General features: G+C 40.9%; 1 protein-coding gene across 5 annotated transcripts in view; it reads left to right on the top strand.

Annotated features, from left to right (window-relative positions):
- MCC (MCC regulator of Wnt signaling pathway) overlaps positions 1-18,701 on the top strand; it is a 320,734-nt gene that overhangs the window by 252,989 nt on the left and 49,044 nt on the right. For all 5 annotated transcript variants that reach the window (XM_084833886.1, XM_084833884.1, XM_084833883.1 and 2 more), the window contains one exon: positions 2,022-2,228. In XM_084833886.1, coding sequence (XP_084690012.1) covers positions 2,022-2,228 — 207 coding nt within the window. The remainder of the gene's footprint in view (positions 1-2,021; positions 2,229-18,701) is intronic.

Genomic DNA, 18,701 nt, shown 5'->3' with positions numbered 1-18,701 from the left:
GCACATAACTTACAAGTGTCAGATCTTCTTGAAAACCAAAAATGCTGTTGTTGACAGCTCTGGATTTGTGGGCAAGGAACTCTGGAGGAATTTCTGGTTTGTTTGTTTTTGTTTGTTTGTGCCAACCAAAATCATTATTTTATCATTTCTCTATTTATTTGTGGCATTTATGCACCGCTAAATATAATAAAATCTCTCTGTGGTTCACAGTATTAAAATATAATATTAAAAACACAACATTAAAACACAGCAGTCTTCACAGCATTGGTGTTAAGAATGTGGATAGGGAGACTTTTTTCTCCCTCTCTCATAGTACTAGAACCCAGGGTCATCCCATGAAGCTGATTGGTGGGAGATTCAGGACAGATAAAAGGAAGTACTGCTTCACACAGCACATAGTTAAACTATGGAATTTGCTACCACAAGATGTAGTGATGGCCACCAATTTGGATGGCTTTAAAAACTTCCTGGAGGAGAAGGCTATCAATAACTACTACTCCTGATGTCTTTGTGCTACCTCCAATATCAGAGGCAGTATGCCTATGTACACGAGTTTCTGGGGAACGTGTGCAGGAGGGTGCTGTTGCACTCGTGTCCTGCTAGTGAATTCCTGGTCAACAGCTGGTTGGCCGCTGTGTGAATAGAATGCTGGACTAGATGGACCCTTGATCTGATCCAGCATGGCTCTTCTTATGTTCTTATGTCATGTTTTCTTAGCTAACCCCTGCCTAGGGTTGAAAATGTTATCCACTGTTATATTTTGTTCAGAACTCTGTAAATGTGCTGTACGTTTTTCAGCTACTGTCTCGCCCAAGGTTCTTCACCGCTGGGAATGGATCGTTACAAAGATCCTTGAGGGCAATGTCAGTAACACATTTTGCAAAGATATTTCTGCAAACAGAGGAAAGTAAAGGGGGCATAATTCAGTGGCAGAGTACATGCTTTGTATGCAGAAAGTTCCATGTTCAATCCCTGGCATCTTCAGGTAGGGCTGTAAAAATTCTTGCCTGAAACACTGGAGAAACACTGCCAGTAAGTGTTGGCAATACCATCCAATACTGGGCTATATGGGCCAGTGGTCTGACTCAGTATAAGGCAGCTTCCCATGTTCCTCTCTAAAGGTTCTTGACTGAGAGTTACCATGAAGTCTGGCTGCTGCTGAAGTGAGAGTGCAGAATGTTGCATGCAAACATTTACAGATGCAATTGGAGTCAAAATGACCCTAACAGCGGAATCAGTCGGTATTTCTCAACATGAACTCACAAATAGCTGTAATTAAGAAACTAGTTTTGCTAAATCATAAGGAAGGTTCTAAGTGGGGCTGGGAGGAGATGCTTAACAATCCAGATTTGTAAAGAGGTTTTGTAAACTTGGGCTACTCTTGATCTCTAATACTATTTGTAGTGATACTAAGAATGATGAGTAATTTGTCTATTATGAAAACAGACAGAATATTGTTTTTTCACCCTCTACACTCCTTTCTCACAAGAAATGGAAAGAACAGGTTCTTGCCTAAGCATATGTAAAAATGAAGAGTAACTAATAAATTTAAACAACATTTTGAGGGTCAGTTGGACCCTTTGTACCTTATGTTCCTTTATGTTATTTTTTCAGTTTTCTCAATCATTCCAATAAGGATAGAATTGACCCTCAATGCTGTAAGAATAAAAACACTGATTTTTCACTAGATTTAAGAGTGCGAAGAGGGGGGTTGTTCTGAAACACTGTATGGCAATTCACACCTCATAATTGGTGGGGAATACTTGGCGCATGGAGTGGTAGAAACTGTCATTAAAAAATTATGTTTCCCTGCCCCCATGCTGTCGGGGTACATTTGATGGTAGGTTAAAATGGTGGCATATCTAAAGCAAAATGATAACATGCTTTTGAATGAAAATTGCCTCTGTGAAAATGGAAAGAACAAATTAGAATGTGTCCATTAGTGTGTATAATATGTTCAATGTTCCCATGTGAACTGTTGTTCCTCTTTAATATTCTGTCTAATTCTTTTTGTTTTACAGACAGTTGAAGAAATTGAAGGTGTGCTAGGGCGGGACCTGTATCCGAATCTGGCTGAAGAGAGATCTCGATGGGAGAAGGAGCTGGCAGGCTTGAGGGAAGAGAATGAGAGCCTCACAGCAATGCTGTGCAGCAAGGAGGAGGAACTAAACAGAACCAAGGCCACCATGAATGCAATCCGGGAAGAACGAGACAGATTACGCAGAAGGGTAAGGCTACGAAGGCTACGCTTATTTGTTATATGGACTCTGATTTTACAGAAGTAACTGAAACTACAGCAAGGTTGATAACAGCAAATAGATAATATCACTAGTGTACACTGAATAGAGATAACAGCGTCCCATAAATCTATGTGGGAAGTATTCTTTTCAGCTTCATGTATATATGAGTATATTAGTTTTCACTAAAACTTTGCTGGAGATTTGTGGGGGCTGGATTTTCAGTTATATTTTGATTACTTTCTTCATTGTCTGAGTCGCCTGTCCTCCAAATGCTAATTTCTCATTGCATTTATTGTGCATTAGGCTCTCTTGTTTGCTATTTTGATTCTTGCTTTATTCAGCTACACAAACCATCTCACTCAGCAAAGCTTCTATCCAGCACAATCTAATGTGTGTGTTCAGCTACTGAAACAGATTGTATAAGTAATCTGCTGTGTAGTGTAATTAGATCACCAGAGCTGAAACCTCTTAAAAGTCCACAGAGCAGTGGTATGAGTACGTATAGAAGTCCATCTGTCAGCAGGGCACTAAGGGTGCAGTTCTACTTTGATGGGGCCCATACTCTATCACAAAAAAACCACTGGAATTTAGAACTTACTGTTGTGTCCTTTTTTATCTTTACCAAGAGCAGGCCGAACTTTGATTGCTACATTGGTCCTCCATTGCCCCCATTTTGGAGAAGAGGGGAGGGTATGCCCCCTATAGCCCCCCACCCTCTCAGGTTCTTTTCCACAGTCTCAGACTGAAAGCCTATGCCTAGACTGTGGAGAAAAAGTGCCTCCTAATTCCTTGTAGGTACCAGGCTCTTTTGGCCAGGAGAGTCATCTGGCTGTTTCAACCCTATCTACAGTGGGCTTTCCATTTGGAAAGCCCCACGTAGCCTCACCCTTCCTCAATTGCTCTATTCCTGCTCAGGCTTCCAGGTGTAGCTCATCTGGCACTTCATCATCTTGCAACCAAAATGCACCTGGGGGTTGGAGGCCCCTGCCTGGTCCTTGCTCCATGGCCTTAACCCTGACACGGCTAGATGCTGGTGGTTCCAGGGACCCTCATTCCATCTGTGTTTAAGTATTTTCTTTTAGCTGCAGCCATTTATGTACTGTTGCACTGCAAAATTCTGTTGTATGCCTTTTTATTTATTTTATATTTTAAAGTATGTTGTAATTTGCTTAGTGAGGGCTTTACTTTGAAAAGTGGGCTACAAATCTATTGCGCAAATAAATAATTTTTGTTATAAGGAAGAAGATTCAACAGTGGGGATGCATTTATTGTTATCTCTTATGTGAGTGTTAATTCAGATCTGTGGCTTTTTGGGGGGGCGGGTGAAAAACGGTCTATGAATTATGCTTGAGATCCAATCTAAAGCTGGTATTTGCATGGTTTTTGCATGGTGATGAAGATGACCTGTTGTCTTAAACTGTCCAGAAAGGGGGTACTCTGTTTTCATCTATACCCTAGCAAACTAATGGTATTTTAGTGCCAGCTGTTGGGATATTACCCAGGTTTGAAGAGTACACAAGTGTTTTTCTGAGGTTCAGCTGTTTTGCTCTTCTACTATTTGTTGTTGTTGTTCAGTCGTGTCCGACTCTTCGTGACCCCATGGACCATAGCACGCGAGGCCTTCCTGTCCTGCGCACTCTCCCGGAGTGTGCTCAGGTTCATATTCATTGCATCGGTGATGCTATCTAGCCATCTCATCCTCTGCCGTCCCCTTCTCCTTTTGCCTTCAGTCTTTTGCCTTCTACTATTTACTCCCCCTCATTTATTTCTCAGTTGCTTATCAGAGCTTCTTTCTTCTGTTGTGATCTCTAGCCACTGATCTTAATAAGATAAATTAGCCTCTTTATATAGGCCTGTCTTCCTACCACCTATGAATGACACCTGCTGGTTGTCTTAACCATGGTCTTCTTGAGACTTAATCACCAGAGCAGCAGCCTGCCATAGCAAGAAAGCAGGAGGAGAGAAGAGTAAGCATAGAAGATAAAGAAGTTAACCAAAGTGATGTAGAGCTAAAAAATGTGACATGGAAATAAACTAGATATTTTTATTTACTGCAATATCTTTGTACCACAGGGGTCAGATAGAGGAAGGTACTTTGTAATTATGTCTCTAATGCTGGTTGTCTTCCAAATATCCATATATGTTTGGATTCCATAATCTTGTTGCAAAAATCACAGCAGGCCTAATCAGAAGGGGGTCTGATGTTGAAAAGACTATGAACTTAGCCTACATTAGAATTCAGAGTTCCATGAAAATCGTTATAGAAGTGTTGGTTTTAGTAAACTGAAAGGAATAATTGCTGCTCTTAAGAGTTCTGTGGAAAAAAGATGTGGGTGAAATACCCTCCTTTTGCATCCTAAAGGCTTTCAAGAATGCAAAAATTTCATGTGTTGAATTAATACTTTCAAAATGAGTTTATTTTACTCAATAGTTCCCAATGGTTTCCCTCTCCTTTTCTAATAATGCCCTTCAGAGACCCATCTTCCCTGATACCCTCATTCTGTCCAGACATTCAGCCTCTATTCTGTTGTCACAGCCTGTTAGTGGTACCCATTTTTCATCCTGAGACCTTGCCATTCCTTGGGCTTCTCAGCTGGGCTGCTCTACACCTTCATTCACCACACTTATACTGAGAAAAGCCCAACTGAATCAGAGCAAAGGTTTATCTTGTCAAAAATCGTGTTTCCTGCAGTGGCCAACCATATGCCCCCAGTAAGACCACAGGCAAGATATGAAGGTGGCACACCATGGCCTTCCCCCCCCCCCCCATAACTGGCATTCAATAGCTTACTGTCTCTGAAGCTAAATGTTCCATCATTGTCGTGCCTAATAGTCATTGATAGACCTATCCTCCCTGAATCACCTTTTAAATCCTGGCTGTCACAATATCTTATTTCAATGTATTACAGAAAGTAACAATTTGACCTCACTGTGTTTTTGTTCTGGTTCCCACTCCACATCTCCTGACCGCATCTAAGAGATTTGAGCAGTGTTTGGGTCAAGTTGGGGTCTTCCTGGGGCGGCAAAACCAGCATGGTAACCAAAGTGTTGACCATTCAGATTTGGACTATGACCCAACATATGAAGGAGAGGTTCCAGATCATTAAACAAAGAACTGGACATTATTTTCTGCCTTTTTCCTTCCTTCAGGTTTATTAGAAAATAGCAAAGTCTTTTGCTCTAAACCATATGCTAATTTGCCGAACAGTGAGTTTATTTCCCCCTGGAGGAGTCTGTTTATTACAGATGTCCACGTCAGCCACACTATGTAATGGTGAGCACTATGGAGCTTATTTGCATTTGTAATACAGTCAATAGCTGCCACACAAATAAATGTTTTCCTCGACCTACTAAATATTTTATATATGCAACCCTGAACCAAAAGTCACTTCATATTATTTCCCCAGAGGGTGAGGAAGGAGCCCTTGCTAAAATTTTGTTTTTGTTCCACACATGTTAAATTGGGTAGATAAAAGAAGTTGAAGCTGAGCAGATCAATAGGGCTGTTACTTCAGCCCAATGTCTGTAATCAAACAAAGTGCTCTCAGTGGGGTTTCGGAGGCTTGTTAGAGGTTTAATTAAATTAGATATTTAATGCATTCAGTTAACAGATTGTGCTGCTTTGCAGTGCAATAACTAAGAAATGACATGTGTATGGATTTTTATCTCTCACAGGTCATTAGTAAATGAGGTAATTACTTATTTCTGTAGGGTGCCCATAATGTAGTTTTAGCTCTGTGCAAAGTAGCCATAGAATAAGAGAGCTGTCTGAATATTGGAGTTGTTTTCTACCTGTAGAAACTGCTTTTACCCAAATGTGCATCATTGTTTCGCTTTCTTTGGGCAAACACGAGAACTGTTTACCACTTGGTAAGTAGTAGCATGGTGGGGGTTTTGTTGTTGATGTTGTTTATAAAATGTCTAAACCACATGTCAATACAAAATTATTAGGGCAGTTAACAACAATAAGAGTTGAAAACATCAAAAATGCCCCCTATGGATGCATGAAGAACTAGTTGTCTGTAAAACACTGCAAAATCCAGGAAAGCAAGGCATATGATGATATATCCCCTGGCCAAATTCTCAAAACGGTCTGCTCTCCCTTTACTTTGATCTGCTATTTAGGATGTGTGTTTGCATATGCCCACTCCCCAGCAAGTGGCCATTCATCTCCGCTTTGGGATAAGCTTGGACAAATATTGAACTTGGATTCATATATGCCAAAGAAAGACCCTAAGCATACAGTCTGGTATAGTTGCTAACTCAGTTGTTTAACTGAGTTAAACACCAGTAGGAGGCAAAATATTATTTTTTTAATCAAAGAAAATAAAACCTCTTTCTTCTTCCTGGAAAACCCAAAAAGTATTTAAACAGAGTTGACTAAGTAAAATTAATAAACTGGCTCATTTTCCTTTGACCTTCTTACACTCTCAGCCAGGAATAAGAAAGAACACCCACTCACTGAATTGTTTTTGTGCTGGTCGTAAGTTGGAAGGCTCAAATAGATTTTCCTTAGCGAGGGTCACTATGGCAGATGGAGACAGCCATAACATAGTTATATGTCTGCAAGCTAGCTGACATAGCCAGTACAGATACTACATGTGATTTGAGTCTAAAAACTCAACCAAAAAACATAGACCAACAAATAGATAGCAAATTAATGATACCAGTGACTTTATTATTATTGTCATGACCAACCAATGTCCCCATTATATCACAAAGCCTGTCGCCATCTGTCCTGTCAATTTGTACCAGATTATTTTGTGCAGGCACATAGATATTTACAGTGAATATCATGAATGGTATCAGACTAATAATATTGGAGATTGCATGCCTTCTGTCCCAAAATATTACATGGGGAAAGTCTAACATTTTATCATGTTTAACCTTTGGCAGTAGAAGTATCTAATTACCATGACCCTAAGGGGAATTTTTTTAATTGTTTTATTTATTTTAAAAAATTATTGGCTACCTTTCAGGGCAGAAGGCCTCCCAAGGTAGTTCACAGCAATAAAATACATAAAAACAGTTAAAATAATAAAAGCGACAAAAACATGCACTATTTTTTTTAAAAAGCACTATCTATTATACAGCCATGAGATAAATGGCTTCATCAAACAGAGCTGTTATTCTGCTATTGAGATTGGTTACTCTCAGAAGTTTGCAGGTCCTTTAGATGATATCAGCAACCTCCAAGGTGTCTCCCGCACTAAATTACCCTTATCCCGTTTTTTAAAAGATTGGAGATAATGAGCTATCAAATTACAGTGCTTGAGTTCCCTCTGTGAAAAGAGGAAAACTCGCAATAAGAGGAGCTAGACCACAGCACCATCTAGTAGCTGTATAAGGAAACATATCAAAGACTTGGTTAAGGGGAGAAAGGAGGGGGGAAAGCGCTGGTGGGAGGAAGCACATGTAAAAGGAGTCTGTTGTGATCCTGCATTTAAAATGGAAGCAGAAAGACCCATTTTAAATGTGGGATTTTAGGGTGGTGTAGAGATGCTCAAATAAGACATAGCTAAGGTATCCCACTTATAAAAGATCTCTAAAGGCTTTCTTAAATAAAAACAATGTGTGCTGTTTCTTAAAAGTCAGGTCAGACAAATCTCTTTAGGAAGCCCTGATTCATAGTATTCTATCAAGAACTGAAAATGCTCTGCTCTGTGCCACAATCAGTTTTATAACACTACTTGGGGTGAAGCTTAGAACATCCTCTCTTACCAAACCAAAATGGTGGGTGGGCTCATGTAGAGATACACCTTAAGGGAGCCTTTTTAACTGACCTTTGTTCTGTTATCAAAATACCTGAAACTTGGGTTTGTAAAATCATTGTGTTTGTGTGTTTTTAAAACATCTAATTTTCACCTGTATATTACAGCTGGTGAGCTACAAGACATCAAGTAGGATGCTCAACATTTTGTAATGTATTATACAATACTGCTTAGGCCTAACTTACCTTAGAGACCTTGGCCGTTTCTACACAAGGCATTCATTGTGCACTCATAATTGGCCACTCAACGGAAGTTTGCGGGTCCATTACATGATGTTGTCAGCATCCAGGGCCCTTCCTGCACTATCCTCGGCATAAGGCGTTGCAATTTAAACCTTTAATTGGGTTTGAATAAACCACGTGGTGTACTGCTATTTTTCAGCCACTAGATAGTGGTGTTTTTCATTCAGTGCTATGGGGGCTGCTGAGAAAGGACGTCTGGTCCCGTTTGCTTTCTAAAGAGCCAAATGTCAATGCGCTGCAGAAAGGGAAGTAAAATGCTCCATGGGGCTCCCGTTTTTTTCTTTTATGTAGAGGACCCCCTTATCTTCTGTTATGTTCCACTATGACCTTTAAGATCCACCAAGAGAGATCTCTTATTGGGTGCCATCTGTGCATCAGAATCTGGCACCAAGGGCATAAAAAGAGGCATTCTCAGTGGCTGCCCTGTCAGTACAAGCTTGCCAGAGTCCAAACCTGAGCATATTTTGGATGTGTTGTAAGACCTGCATATTTGGGTTTAGGAGGGGAAGGGTTCAATGAATTTTAATTTTACTGAAGTCTATTTGCTTTGCAGGGGGAGAGGTGTCTTTGTTACCTACACAAATCCATATAAGTTCATAGTGAGAGAATTTTGGCATCCCAGTTGTATTGGTTCACTCTGTGGGTGGGAGATTACATGCATTTTTACATTAGATGCGCAACAAATGGGCAGAATCCAAGGGGGTGCTTACACCTCCACCGATTCCCTTCCACAAACAGTGGGTCCTGCCAATTCTGTTGCACAACCGGGACCCACCATTTACACAAGGAAGATTTAGTGCTTTCTAGGGGAAGCCCCAAAACATGCAGAAATACTCATTTCTGGAATGAGGCAGATCGGCGGAGCTCCCTTATGCGAGCTGTGCTGACCTGCCTCCTTCCAGAAACGAGCATTTCCACTCACTTTGGTTTGCCCCCAGAAGCGCTAAATCGCTGTTGTGTAAGCAGTGTGGGCTGCTGCTTGGCAGGGTGGAAGAGAATCAGCAGGCGCATTAGCGCTCCACTGGATTCTGCCCATTGTTATGTATGAACCAGTCTCCGCTTAAACTGCTCTTCTTTAGGCTTGTGTTATAATACTTTGGTGGTTATGTGGTTTGGTTTGAGAACTGTCCAGGCTGAAAAGTGTGATATTCACAAGGCTCTGTGTAAAACCAATACAGTGAGAGGCTGTGTAAGAAATCTGTCCTCTCTGAGGAGGGATTAAAAACATGTGTCAGTATAGACTCTTGTTAAACTCCGAAGTAAAATTGACACCAAATGTAGTGTAGGTAAGGCTTAAATGATACTAGTAACTTTTTCCACTTTGTGAACTTTGACCCTGCTCACATGGGTGCTATGTTCCCCTCACATTACGTATAACTGAGGTGTTATAAGCTGAGAATGGGAGAGGTCAAGTGACTCTGGCTTAATGTAAGAGAACGCAAACAAGTGCTGTATTCTTCCAGGCAATTCATCCATGAAGCATGTGTCCCACATGAATAAATTAATCCCAAGAAGTGTATTGACTTTAAATTAAAGAACGTGACTTTCTTAAGGTACATAGAAGGTATCTTATTCTATTAGATAATAATAATATGGGTCAAGGCATCTTAAAATTAATGTTCAGATCCAGAGTGTCACTTTATTAAAAAACTGGAATGAAAACTAGCAGTATCTATGTTTGTCTTTTAATTAAAGGAAAGCCCAAACTGCTTAGATTTTGCTAGTCATTTTTTGATGTGGCAATTACAGCTCTTGCTAGTTTAGTACGGAAACTGCTGATTAAAACATATTTTAGCAAGTGTAGCTAATCATTTGTTAGAAACCAAATTTAAGAGCTCTTCTAGTCAATTTTATGCCTTTTACATATTTACTTGCAAACTATAGAACACATAACCTTTAGCATAGACATTTTCAAGTTTATACTATATTTAAAACATTATAAATGTGAAAGCATTATTTTACATGACAGTAGATTGACCATGTTATCCTTCTGGATTGCGTTGCTGGAATGGGGATGGGATTTAGGTGCAGTTGGTTATTCCTGGAGAGCAGGTCCCAGAAGATGGTACTGGGAAACGTCTGTTTTGTCCTGTGGCTTTTCACTTACGCTGTGCAGCAAGGTTCTCTGTTGTCCCTCAAATTTCTTAACATCAACATGAAACCACTGGAGGAGGTCATGCAGAGACTTGGCTTGAGGTGTTATCAGTATGCCACTGACAAGCAGCTCTATTCGCTTTTTCATCAGATTCTAGTGAGGCTAGGAACCAATGTCTGGGAGAGTGAAGGACTGGATGTGAATGAACAGACTGGAAGTCAATGCAGACAAGACAGAATTACAGTTGGTTGGTGGATCAGCCAATCTAGGGATAGGTGTATAACAGGGTACCTAGGGTACAATTATCCGTGGTTGTACAGCAGGGATGGGGAACATGTGGCCCTCTGGATGCTGGTGGACTGCAACTCCTGTCAGACCTAGCTAGCATAGCTGATGGTGAGGGATGATGGGAATTGCAGTCCAACAACATCTGGAGGGCCATACATTCCCCATCCCCGGTGTACAGTCTGTCTTAGAACAGGGTGCACTTACAGTTTGCACTTAGGAGACTAAGGAGTGGATGCTACTTAACCCAGCATCGCTCCTGGATGCTCATGTGGTGGTGTTGACCAAGAGTGCTTTTTTCTCAGCTTAAGTTGGTACACTGTCTGGAGAGGTGGGTATTCATGCTTTTGTTCATGTTAGATTATTGTAATATGCTCTTGAAAAGGATCCAGAAACTTCCGAAATGTTCTTATCAGGATGTGGACTGGAGCTGGCAGGTTAAGAGCATATAACTCTGGAATTCTACCATCTTCACTGGTTACCTATTTGTTTCTGGGGTCAATTCCAGATGCCTCTGCATATCTTCAAATCCCTAAGGACAACATGTGTCCCTCACCATCCCATGGCATGGCCCCTGCCAAACCACTGAAATTTGCAATGGCAAAAAATCACTGGTTTGCCACCAGTTTCAGCTGCAAACCACTAAGGAAGCCTTAAAGTAGCTAAATCTCACCTGTTTTCAATTTTGAATGTCCTGATTTCTGCCCCTTTGCCAGCTGAGGCTCAGAGAATAGTCATGAGAGACAAGGCCTTCTCACTTGGAATACTTTTATTTCCCAGGGAGAAAGACCATGGCTTTGGAATACTCTCCATAGGGAGACCTGGTCCCATCACTGCTAACATTTCAGTGCTTGGTTAAAACATGCCTGAAAATCAATTAATGCATGCTCCTGTATCTAAGATTAAACTTCACAGTTCAATATTTCAATCTCATGCTCTTGAAGAAGAAACAAATCTAGTCATTGCTATCTTCCAAGTCACCTGAAACTCTTCACTTCAGCACTGTTGTTGCCTGACTTTATTTCCTGTGTCTGCTCCTCAGTACTCAGCTGTCAATATAATAATACTGCCTCTTGCTATATGACAAAGGTGGCTTCAGATGTAGAATCTAAAGGCCGTTAACTGTGCTTCTGATAAAAGAATACCAAAGGTTTAAATTCAGCATTATTTGCTTCCATTGGAATTAAATCATGTTAAAAATTGTAACTCACAATTGTTAACCTTTGGCAGATAATAAATAAGATTATTTTGTTTTGTATCATCCCCCGCTATGCTCTCTCTATTCAAGGCTACCATCATTATTATCAATCAATAAGTAGGAGGACATGGATACACGAACCAGCTAAGTTTGGGCTTCAAAGAGGTATTTCCCATGAGGCGTCTGACCTCTGAGGTTATGTCAGACTTAGGAAATCGCCTGGTCCTTCTAAAAGCCAAGAAATGGCAGTAGCTGAGCAGCTATGATTTATTTCCAGTGTCCAGAATTTCAGTTTCCTCCTCTTTAATAACAAAGTGATCTCATTCCCCCTCAAGTATACTTATATTTTTCTCTGCCTTCAATACCAAAGGGAATGGAGTGGCATGTATCACATCCATCATGTTTGATTTCATCTCAATATAATCATAGGGGCTGTTGTTCCTATTTTATTTACTTGTTTCACCAATGCATTTGATACTTTCAGTTAAGGTTTTTGCTACTTTTGTTTAAGTCTTGATTATTACAACCTCTTCAGGGCTCTTGTTGCTTCTCAGATAACCTGGTACTGTTACTTGGAATCTCCCCCCCACCCCAAGCTTCATAAGAAACTTTTTAGAAAATCATTTTCTACAATGAGGGACTAGGTCCCTAGCTCCTTTGTCCTTCAAGCTCATAATCTTGGAGTTAATTTCTTCCTTCTCAGCTCTCTTCATTTCTCAGCTCATTCTTCATCACCGCACTGCTTTTTGTTCATCACCACACTGCTTTTTGTTGTTTAGTTGTCATTCTGAAGGCTTGCAGAGCAATAGATTCTAAACTAAATAATATCTTTCAAACTCTTATTATAGCAGCTAAGGCATAATAGATGCTTAAGCTCTTAGTCTATACCAATTTAAGCCTGGACTCCAAATGTTATTCTAAATAAAAATGTTTTCTAACGCTACTTGACAATGCTAAGTTAGGCTTTGGTGAGTATCATTGGAAAAAGGAATCCAGAGCTGATGGGCAGCAATTTGGAGTGTTTGTCTCTATGCCCTTGTTGGCTTGGCTTAAGGCAACAGATGAGGATGTTCTTGGGGTATTCTTAGGCCCAGAACAATTACTTAGTATCCCCTGTGCTATCATGTATGAAAGTGCACAGGACTACCAGCAAACCCATGACCCAGCAGGGATCTTATGGATACCGTCATTGTATGCCCTGTGTCACGGCAACTTCATGTATGGGCCCTGTGCCACTTCATTCCATCTGTACATCCATACGAGCTCTGCTGGGTTGCAAGTCCACCAATAGTCACATGGGGCCCACTAATAGTCCAAACTGGGACAAAGCAGTCTTCAAGGTTGTGACGGATAAGAAATAGCTTTCTAGGTGTGCTTGAGCCAGGTTGTTAATTCCAGTTCCTTAATAACAAAATCAACACTTTGAATTGCTTCTAGATGGCAATAACAATCTAGTGCGGTCACTGGAACCCTGGTGTATTGCTTTTAACAGTCCATCCCCATTGGGAGGTCGGCTGTACCAGAAGAAGCTCCCGACAAACATTACAGGAAGCCCTCTCATTGAGTATGTGTATAGCTGTCTAGCTTTAAGGTTAGAAAGGCTTCATTCACACTTTTTCTTCTTTTTTGTGCATAAACATGGTAATCTCTCTTCCATATTCACCCTTTATCTATAAATATTTTTTCTCTTCAGATTCTTCTTCGTTTTGGTGGATTACAGTATCTGCAAACACACCCTCCATTCATTTCCCTTGCTAACTTTTCTTGGCACGGCAAATGTGAACTTCCTTTTTGAAGTTCATTACAGCAACATAATTTATGCAGAGAGAAGTAATTTCTTTTCTCTCCAGCCCTGCAGCCAGACTTGTGCTCTGCTTTCTTTCTCCTGCTTTCTCCCCGTAGGTTTTCTACACACTGCCTCCCCGCTTGCAGTGACATTCCTCTTTTCAATGTGCATGTACTGTCTCACTCTCCTCCTATAACCTGCACAGTTCCTCTGCTGTGTTAATTGAAAGAATAATGCCTCCTTGTTTTGAAGCAAGTTCATTCTCCATCCTCAGTGTTCTGAACAAAAGAAACCATTAACACATATGGTAACAAACAGTAGAAGCAAAACCAGGTCTTTTGTCGTCCTAGTTTAGAGCCCTACCATTGGCCAAAGAACTTTCATTTTGTCTTCCACATCAACTTACACTATTTTTGCTATCTTCTATTCTCTCTTTTTTAAAATATCAAAATGTGCATGGCTAATATCTAGCTCCAAGAAAAGTAGGAAAAGTACTTTTAAAAGTTAGCTTATATTTACATGTGTGCCCCAATTAAGGATGTCAGCTTACCTACTTTGCACCACTTTTATTGTCAACCCATACTGTGTTCAATTCCATTTCAAGATTTTAAGCAGTTTGAGGCCCAAACTAGAGATGACAGTAGATAGTGGCAGAACTGTGTGTTTAAACTGTGATCTCCCTCAGTTGCAGGGGCAGAGAGTCCAATTTTTCAAGTGCAAAGAGATATTATTATTATTATTATTATTATTATTATTATTATTATTATTAACATTCCTACACAGCCCAATAGCCAAAGTTCTCTGAGTGGTTCACAAAAGATTAAAACCTTAAAAATACAACATAAACCATAATATAAAAACCACTTACCTACAAAAACAAGATATACAGATGGATGAGTGCTAAACCCTCCTCCTCCCAGTGTTTGTCTGCCAGAAATCCCCAGAACGTTGGCATACAGGGCCGGGCACCTGCTGAGACTTGTTCAGCAGAAAACCCACTGCTGAGTGGGTTGCCCAAAACCAATTCAGCTCCCAGACCTCAAGGGGAGAGTCATTGTTTGTGCTCCATGGAGAGCTTCACCAGCCTCAGCTGGGGCCCCCACTCAGCCTGCAGTTCCCTTCTCCAAACCCATGCACAGGCCCCTCCTGCCTGGTTCCTTACTCTCTTTCTCCTTCACTCACCCACCTGCTGGGCACAACAAGACAGCAGTGCCTTCTGCTGCTATCATTCCTTCTCACTGCCAGTGCCTGGTCTCCTCCTCCTCCGTCTCCACTCTCCCTGTGGGCCACCAATTTCTCGCCTGCCCACACTTGCTTTCCTTTAGTTGCCAGCCTGCTGGGCCTAAGAGGATGGCAGCAGCTGCCGTTCCGCCTCCTCACTGCTGCCGGTTTGTTTGTTTGTTTGTTTGTTTTGAATCCATTTTATTGTGAGTATTAACAAAAGAAAAACAACAATACAAAACCAAAAAAAATACAAATTTAACAACATATTATAAAATCCTCAGTTTCAAATATTATAATATTCTAAGGAGAAAAAGAGAGAGAGAGAGAGAATAGGTTACATGTAAGCTTCAGTAAAAGCAGACCAGATATCCAAATATAAGTCCATTTGCAAGTTACATCTATATACCAGTCTTTCATGTCTTGCTAGCATTGTTAAGTCCTCAATCTCCACTGCTGCCTGCAACCATCCCATTTGGTCCAGATAGGGGAAATGGCTGGGACAGCAGTGGGCAGTAACTGGGGTGAGGCGTGAGCCTGACAGCATGAGTAAAAGGTCACTGGCCAAAGGCCCACAAAAACCTAAAGCCCTCCCTGCTCCCTGCAGGCCCCTCTCACAAAGGGCCTTTTTGCCAGCCAGGCTCACTTCTAGTATTGGAATCTGGTTGTGGGAAAAGTGATACTGGGATCCAGCCTGCAGGGAGGTAAGCCATGGGTGGGAAGAGGAAGGATTCTGCACTCCTCATCCACACGTACCTTTTGCTCTGAAAATTGGACCCAACACTACTTGCTACCTATGTAGTCAGCTTCCTATATTCCTAATTATAACCAGTTTTGAGAAAGGGAGAAAAATGATTTGATGCTTACATAGGAGAATTATCCATCAAATATAATGCACTGGACTAAATGTCACTGTACCAACAGCTGCAGGGAAAGTAGCATATGTAAGAGTCCCCTGTTACAGTACAGCTGCTATACTGGTTAGGGCATTGGACTGCTCCATATGTAATGATAAGTCATGGCTCTGCAATGTGAATGAGGCTTGTGCTTGCATTGTTCGTTGTTGTTGTTCAGTCATTAAGTCGTGTCCGACTCTTCGTGACCCCATGGACCATAGCATGCCAGGCCTTCCTGTCCTCTGCTCTCTCCCAGAGCATGCTCAAGTTCATATTCATTGCATCGGTGATGCTATCTAGCCATCTCATCTTCTGCCATCCCCTTCTCCTTTTGCCTTCAATTTTTCCCAGCATCAGGGTCTTTTCCAGAGAGTTTTCTTTTTGCATTAGGTGGCCAAAATATTTGAGTGTCAGTTTCAGTATCTGTCCTTCCAATGAGCAGTCAGGGTTCATTTCCTTTAGGATTGACTGATTTGACCTCCTTGCAGTCCAGGGGACCCATAAGAGTCTTCTCCAGCACCACAGTTCGAAGGCATCAATTCTTCGGTGTGCAGCCTTCCTTATAGTCCAGCTCTCACAGCCATACATTACTACTGGGAAAACCATAGCTTTGATTAGACAGACCTTTGTTGGCAAGGTAATGTCTCTGCTTCTTACTATGCTGTCTAGGTTTGCCATAGCTTTCCTCCCAAGGAGCAAGCGTCTTTTAATTTCATGGCTACAGTCACCGTCTGCGGTGATCTTGGAGCCCAAGAAAATAACATCTGTCACTGCTTCCATTTCTTCCCCTTCTATATGCCAGGAAGTGATGGGGCCTGATGCCATGATCTTAGTTTTTTTCATGTTGAGTTTCAGACCAGCTTTTGCACTCTCCACTTTCACCCTCAACAAGAGGCTCTTTAGGTCCTCTTTGCTTTCTGCCATTAGGGTGGTATCGTCTGCGTATCTGAGGTTGTTGATAATTCTCCCGGCAATCTTAATTCCGACCTGTGATTCATCCAACCCGGCGTTTCTCATGATGTATTCTGCATATAAGTTAAATAAGCAGGGTGACAATATGCAGCCTTGTCGTACTCCTTTCCCAATTTTGAACCACTCGGTTGTTCCATGTCTGGTTCTTACTGTTGCTTCTTGGCCCTTGTACAGGTTTCTCAAGAGACAGGTAAGGTGGTCTGGTACTCCCATCACTTTAAGCATTTGCCACAGTTTGTTGTGATCCACACAATCAAAGGCTTTAGCGTAGTCAATGAAGCAGAAATAGACGTTTTTCTGGAATTCTCTTGCTTTCTCCGTGATCCAGCGAGTGTTGGCGATTTGATCTCTAGTTCCTCTGCCTCTTCGAAACCCAGCTTGTACTTCCGGTAGTTCTCGGTTCACATACTGCTGAAGCTTAGCTTGTAGGATTTTGAGCATAACCTTGCTGGCATGTGAAATGAGCGCACATGCTTGCAGATGCAATGAGGTATTTCCCTGTTACTGCAAACCATATTTTGAAGTTACATCCAAGGCTGCAAACTGTGCTTTATGCTTGCCCTCTAAACTAGGACAAATGTAAATTATAGTTTGCCAGTTTAATATAACTGCAAACTATGGTTTGTGCTAAAGAGGAAGTAACTCATTAAATCCTAGTGTGTAAGGGCGGGGGGGGGGGAGTTTTTGAGCACAAGCCTTGTTCTTATAGCACTAAACCATTTTTTGGTGGTGATATGTTTGAACACTCATGTATGTCTTTGTTGCTATTTCCCCTGAAGGTGCTGTTTATTGTAAATACCACCTTTGGGGGCAAATAGCATCTAGGAGGGCTAATTTTTAATTAAATCCCATTCTTGTACACTAGGATCCTGATCTGGACTGGGTGCCCATGAGGCTGCTTTTTCAAAGAAAGAAAGAAAGAAAGAAAGAAAGAAAGAAAGAAAGAAAGAAAGAAAGAAAGGCCAATGCTGAGCAAGCTAATGCATGCTTACTGTGTATCATGTAGTTTGACCCTTAGAGAGATTTTGAGCAACCTTTTCAAGGTTGATGAACTGCCAAGTTATATCTATAGTTAGCACATTTGTCCTTATGTTCGTATGGGTTTCAGGAACATAACTTACTGTATTTCTTTATTTGGTCCACCCCTATAATTGGCAGAGATAGTTGTGTTTCAATAAACAATCTGATATTTAGGGAAACCTCCCCTTCAGATTCCATGGTTATTTTCCTTTTTTGTTTGATGCTTGTTATGTAGAAAAAACAAGCTCTTTATTTCCTTTGTGACACAAGCTGCTGTGCTGAAGAAGGCCATTTCCTTTTGCTCAAGTATTTGAGGCAAACCTTATAATCTTGTCTCAAGATATGCCGTTTGGCTTTTGTAAGTTTTTTCTCTCTCCCTCTTTTGTAGTCCTAAAGACATTTTGAGGCCAGGTCTGCATTTTTTTTATAATTTTGTTTTTTTATTGCATATAATAAAAATAATGCATTTATTGAGCAACTGCTGGAGTATCAAGTTCTTTGGCTAATTCGTTGGGCACCTTTTTATAGTTCCCTGTATTTCTATTATTTATTCACTATGGATTGCTATATTTTTATCTGTAACTTCAGAAGTATCTACATTTTAATCACTTTGGGTTTTTAATGTGATGAGGTTACCTTAGGATGTTTTTTCTGAGAATAATTATTTCAAACTACTTTACTAAATCAGACCATTAGCCCAATATTCTGTATCAACACATTCATTGAGTAGGTTTTGATGATCTTTCTGGATTTATAAAACATAGTTCAGGAAGCTGGGAACCAGCATGAGGCTCGGACATCCTTCTTCTGTTCTCCCCACATGCTGGCTGACCTCAGTGTGTGATTCCTGACTTGTATATAGAGCTATTCTAGACGAGGCTATTAACCCACTGTATCTACTCCCAGTTTTGTCACAGAATTAAGATCAAATCTCTACTAGAGATGTAAAATTTCTGGAAATTTTGAAGCCATGGG

This window comes from Heloderma suspectum, chromosome 2, assembly GCF_057233095.1.
Source record: "Heloderma suspectum isolate Gila_16-S chromosome 2, 16-S_ref, whole genome shotgun sequence".
Classification (NCBI taxonomy): Eukaryota; Metazoa; Chordata; class Lepidosauria; order Squamata; family Helodermatidae; genus Heloderma; species Heloderma suspectum.
This window is presented reverse-complemented; position numbering and strand designations above follow the sequence as displayed.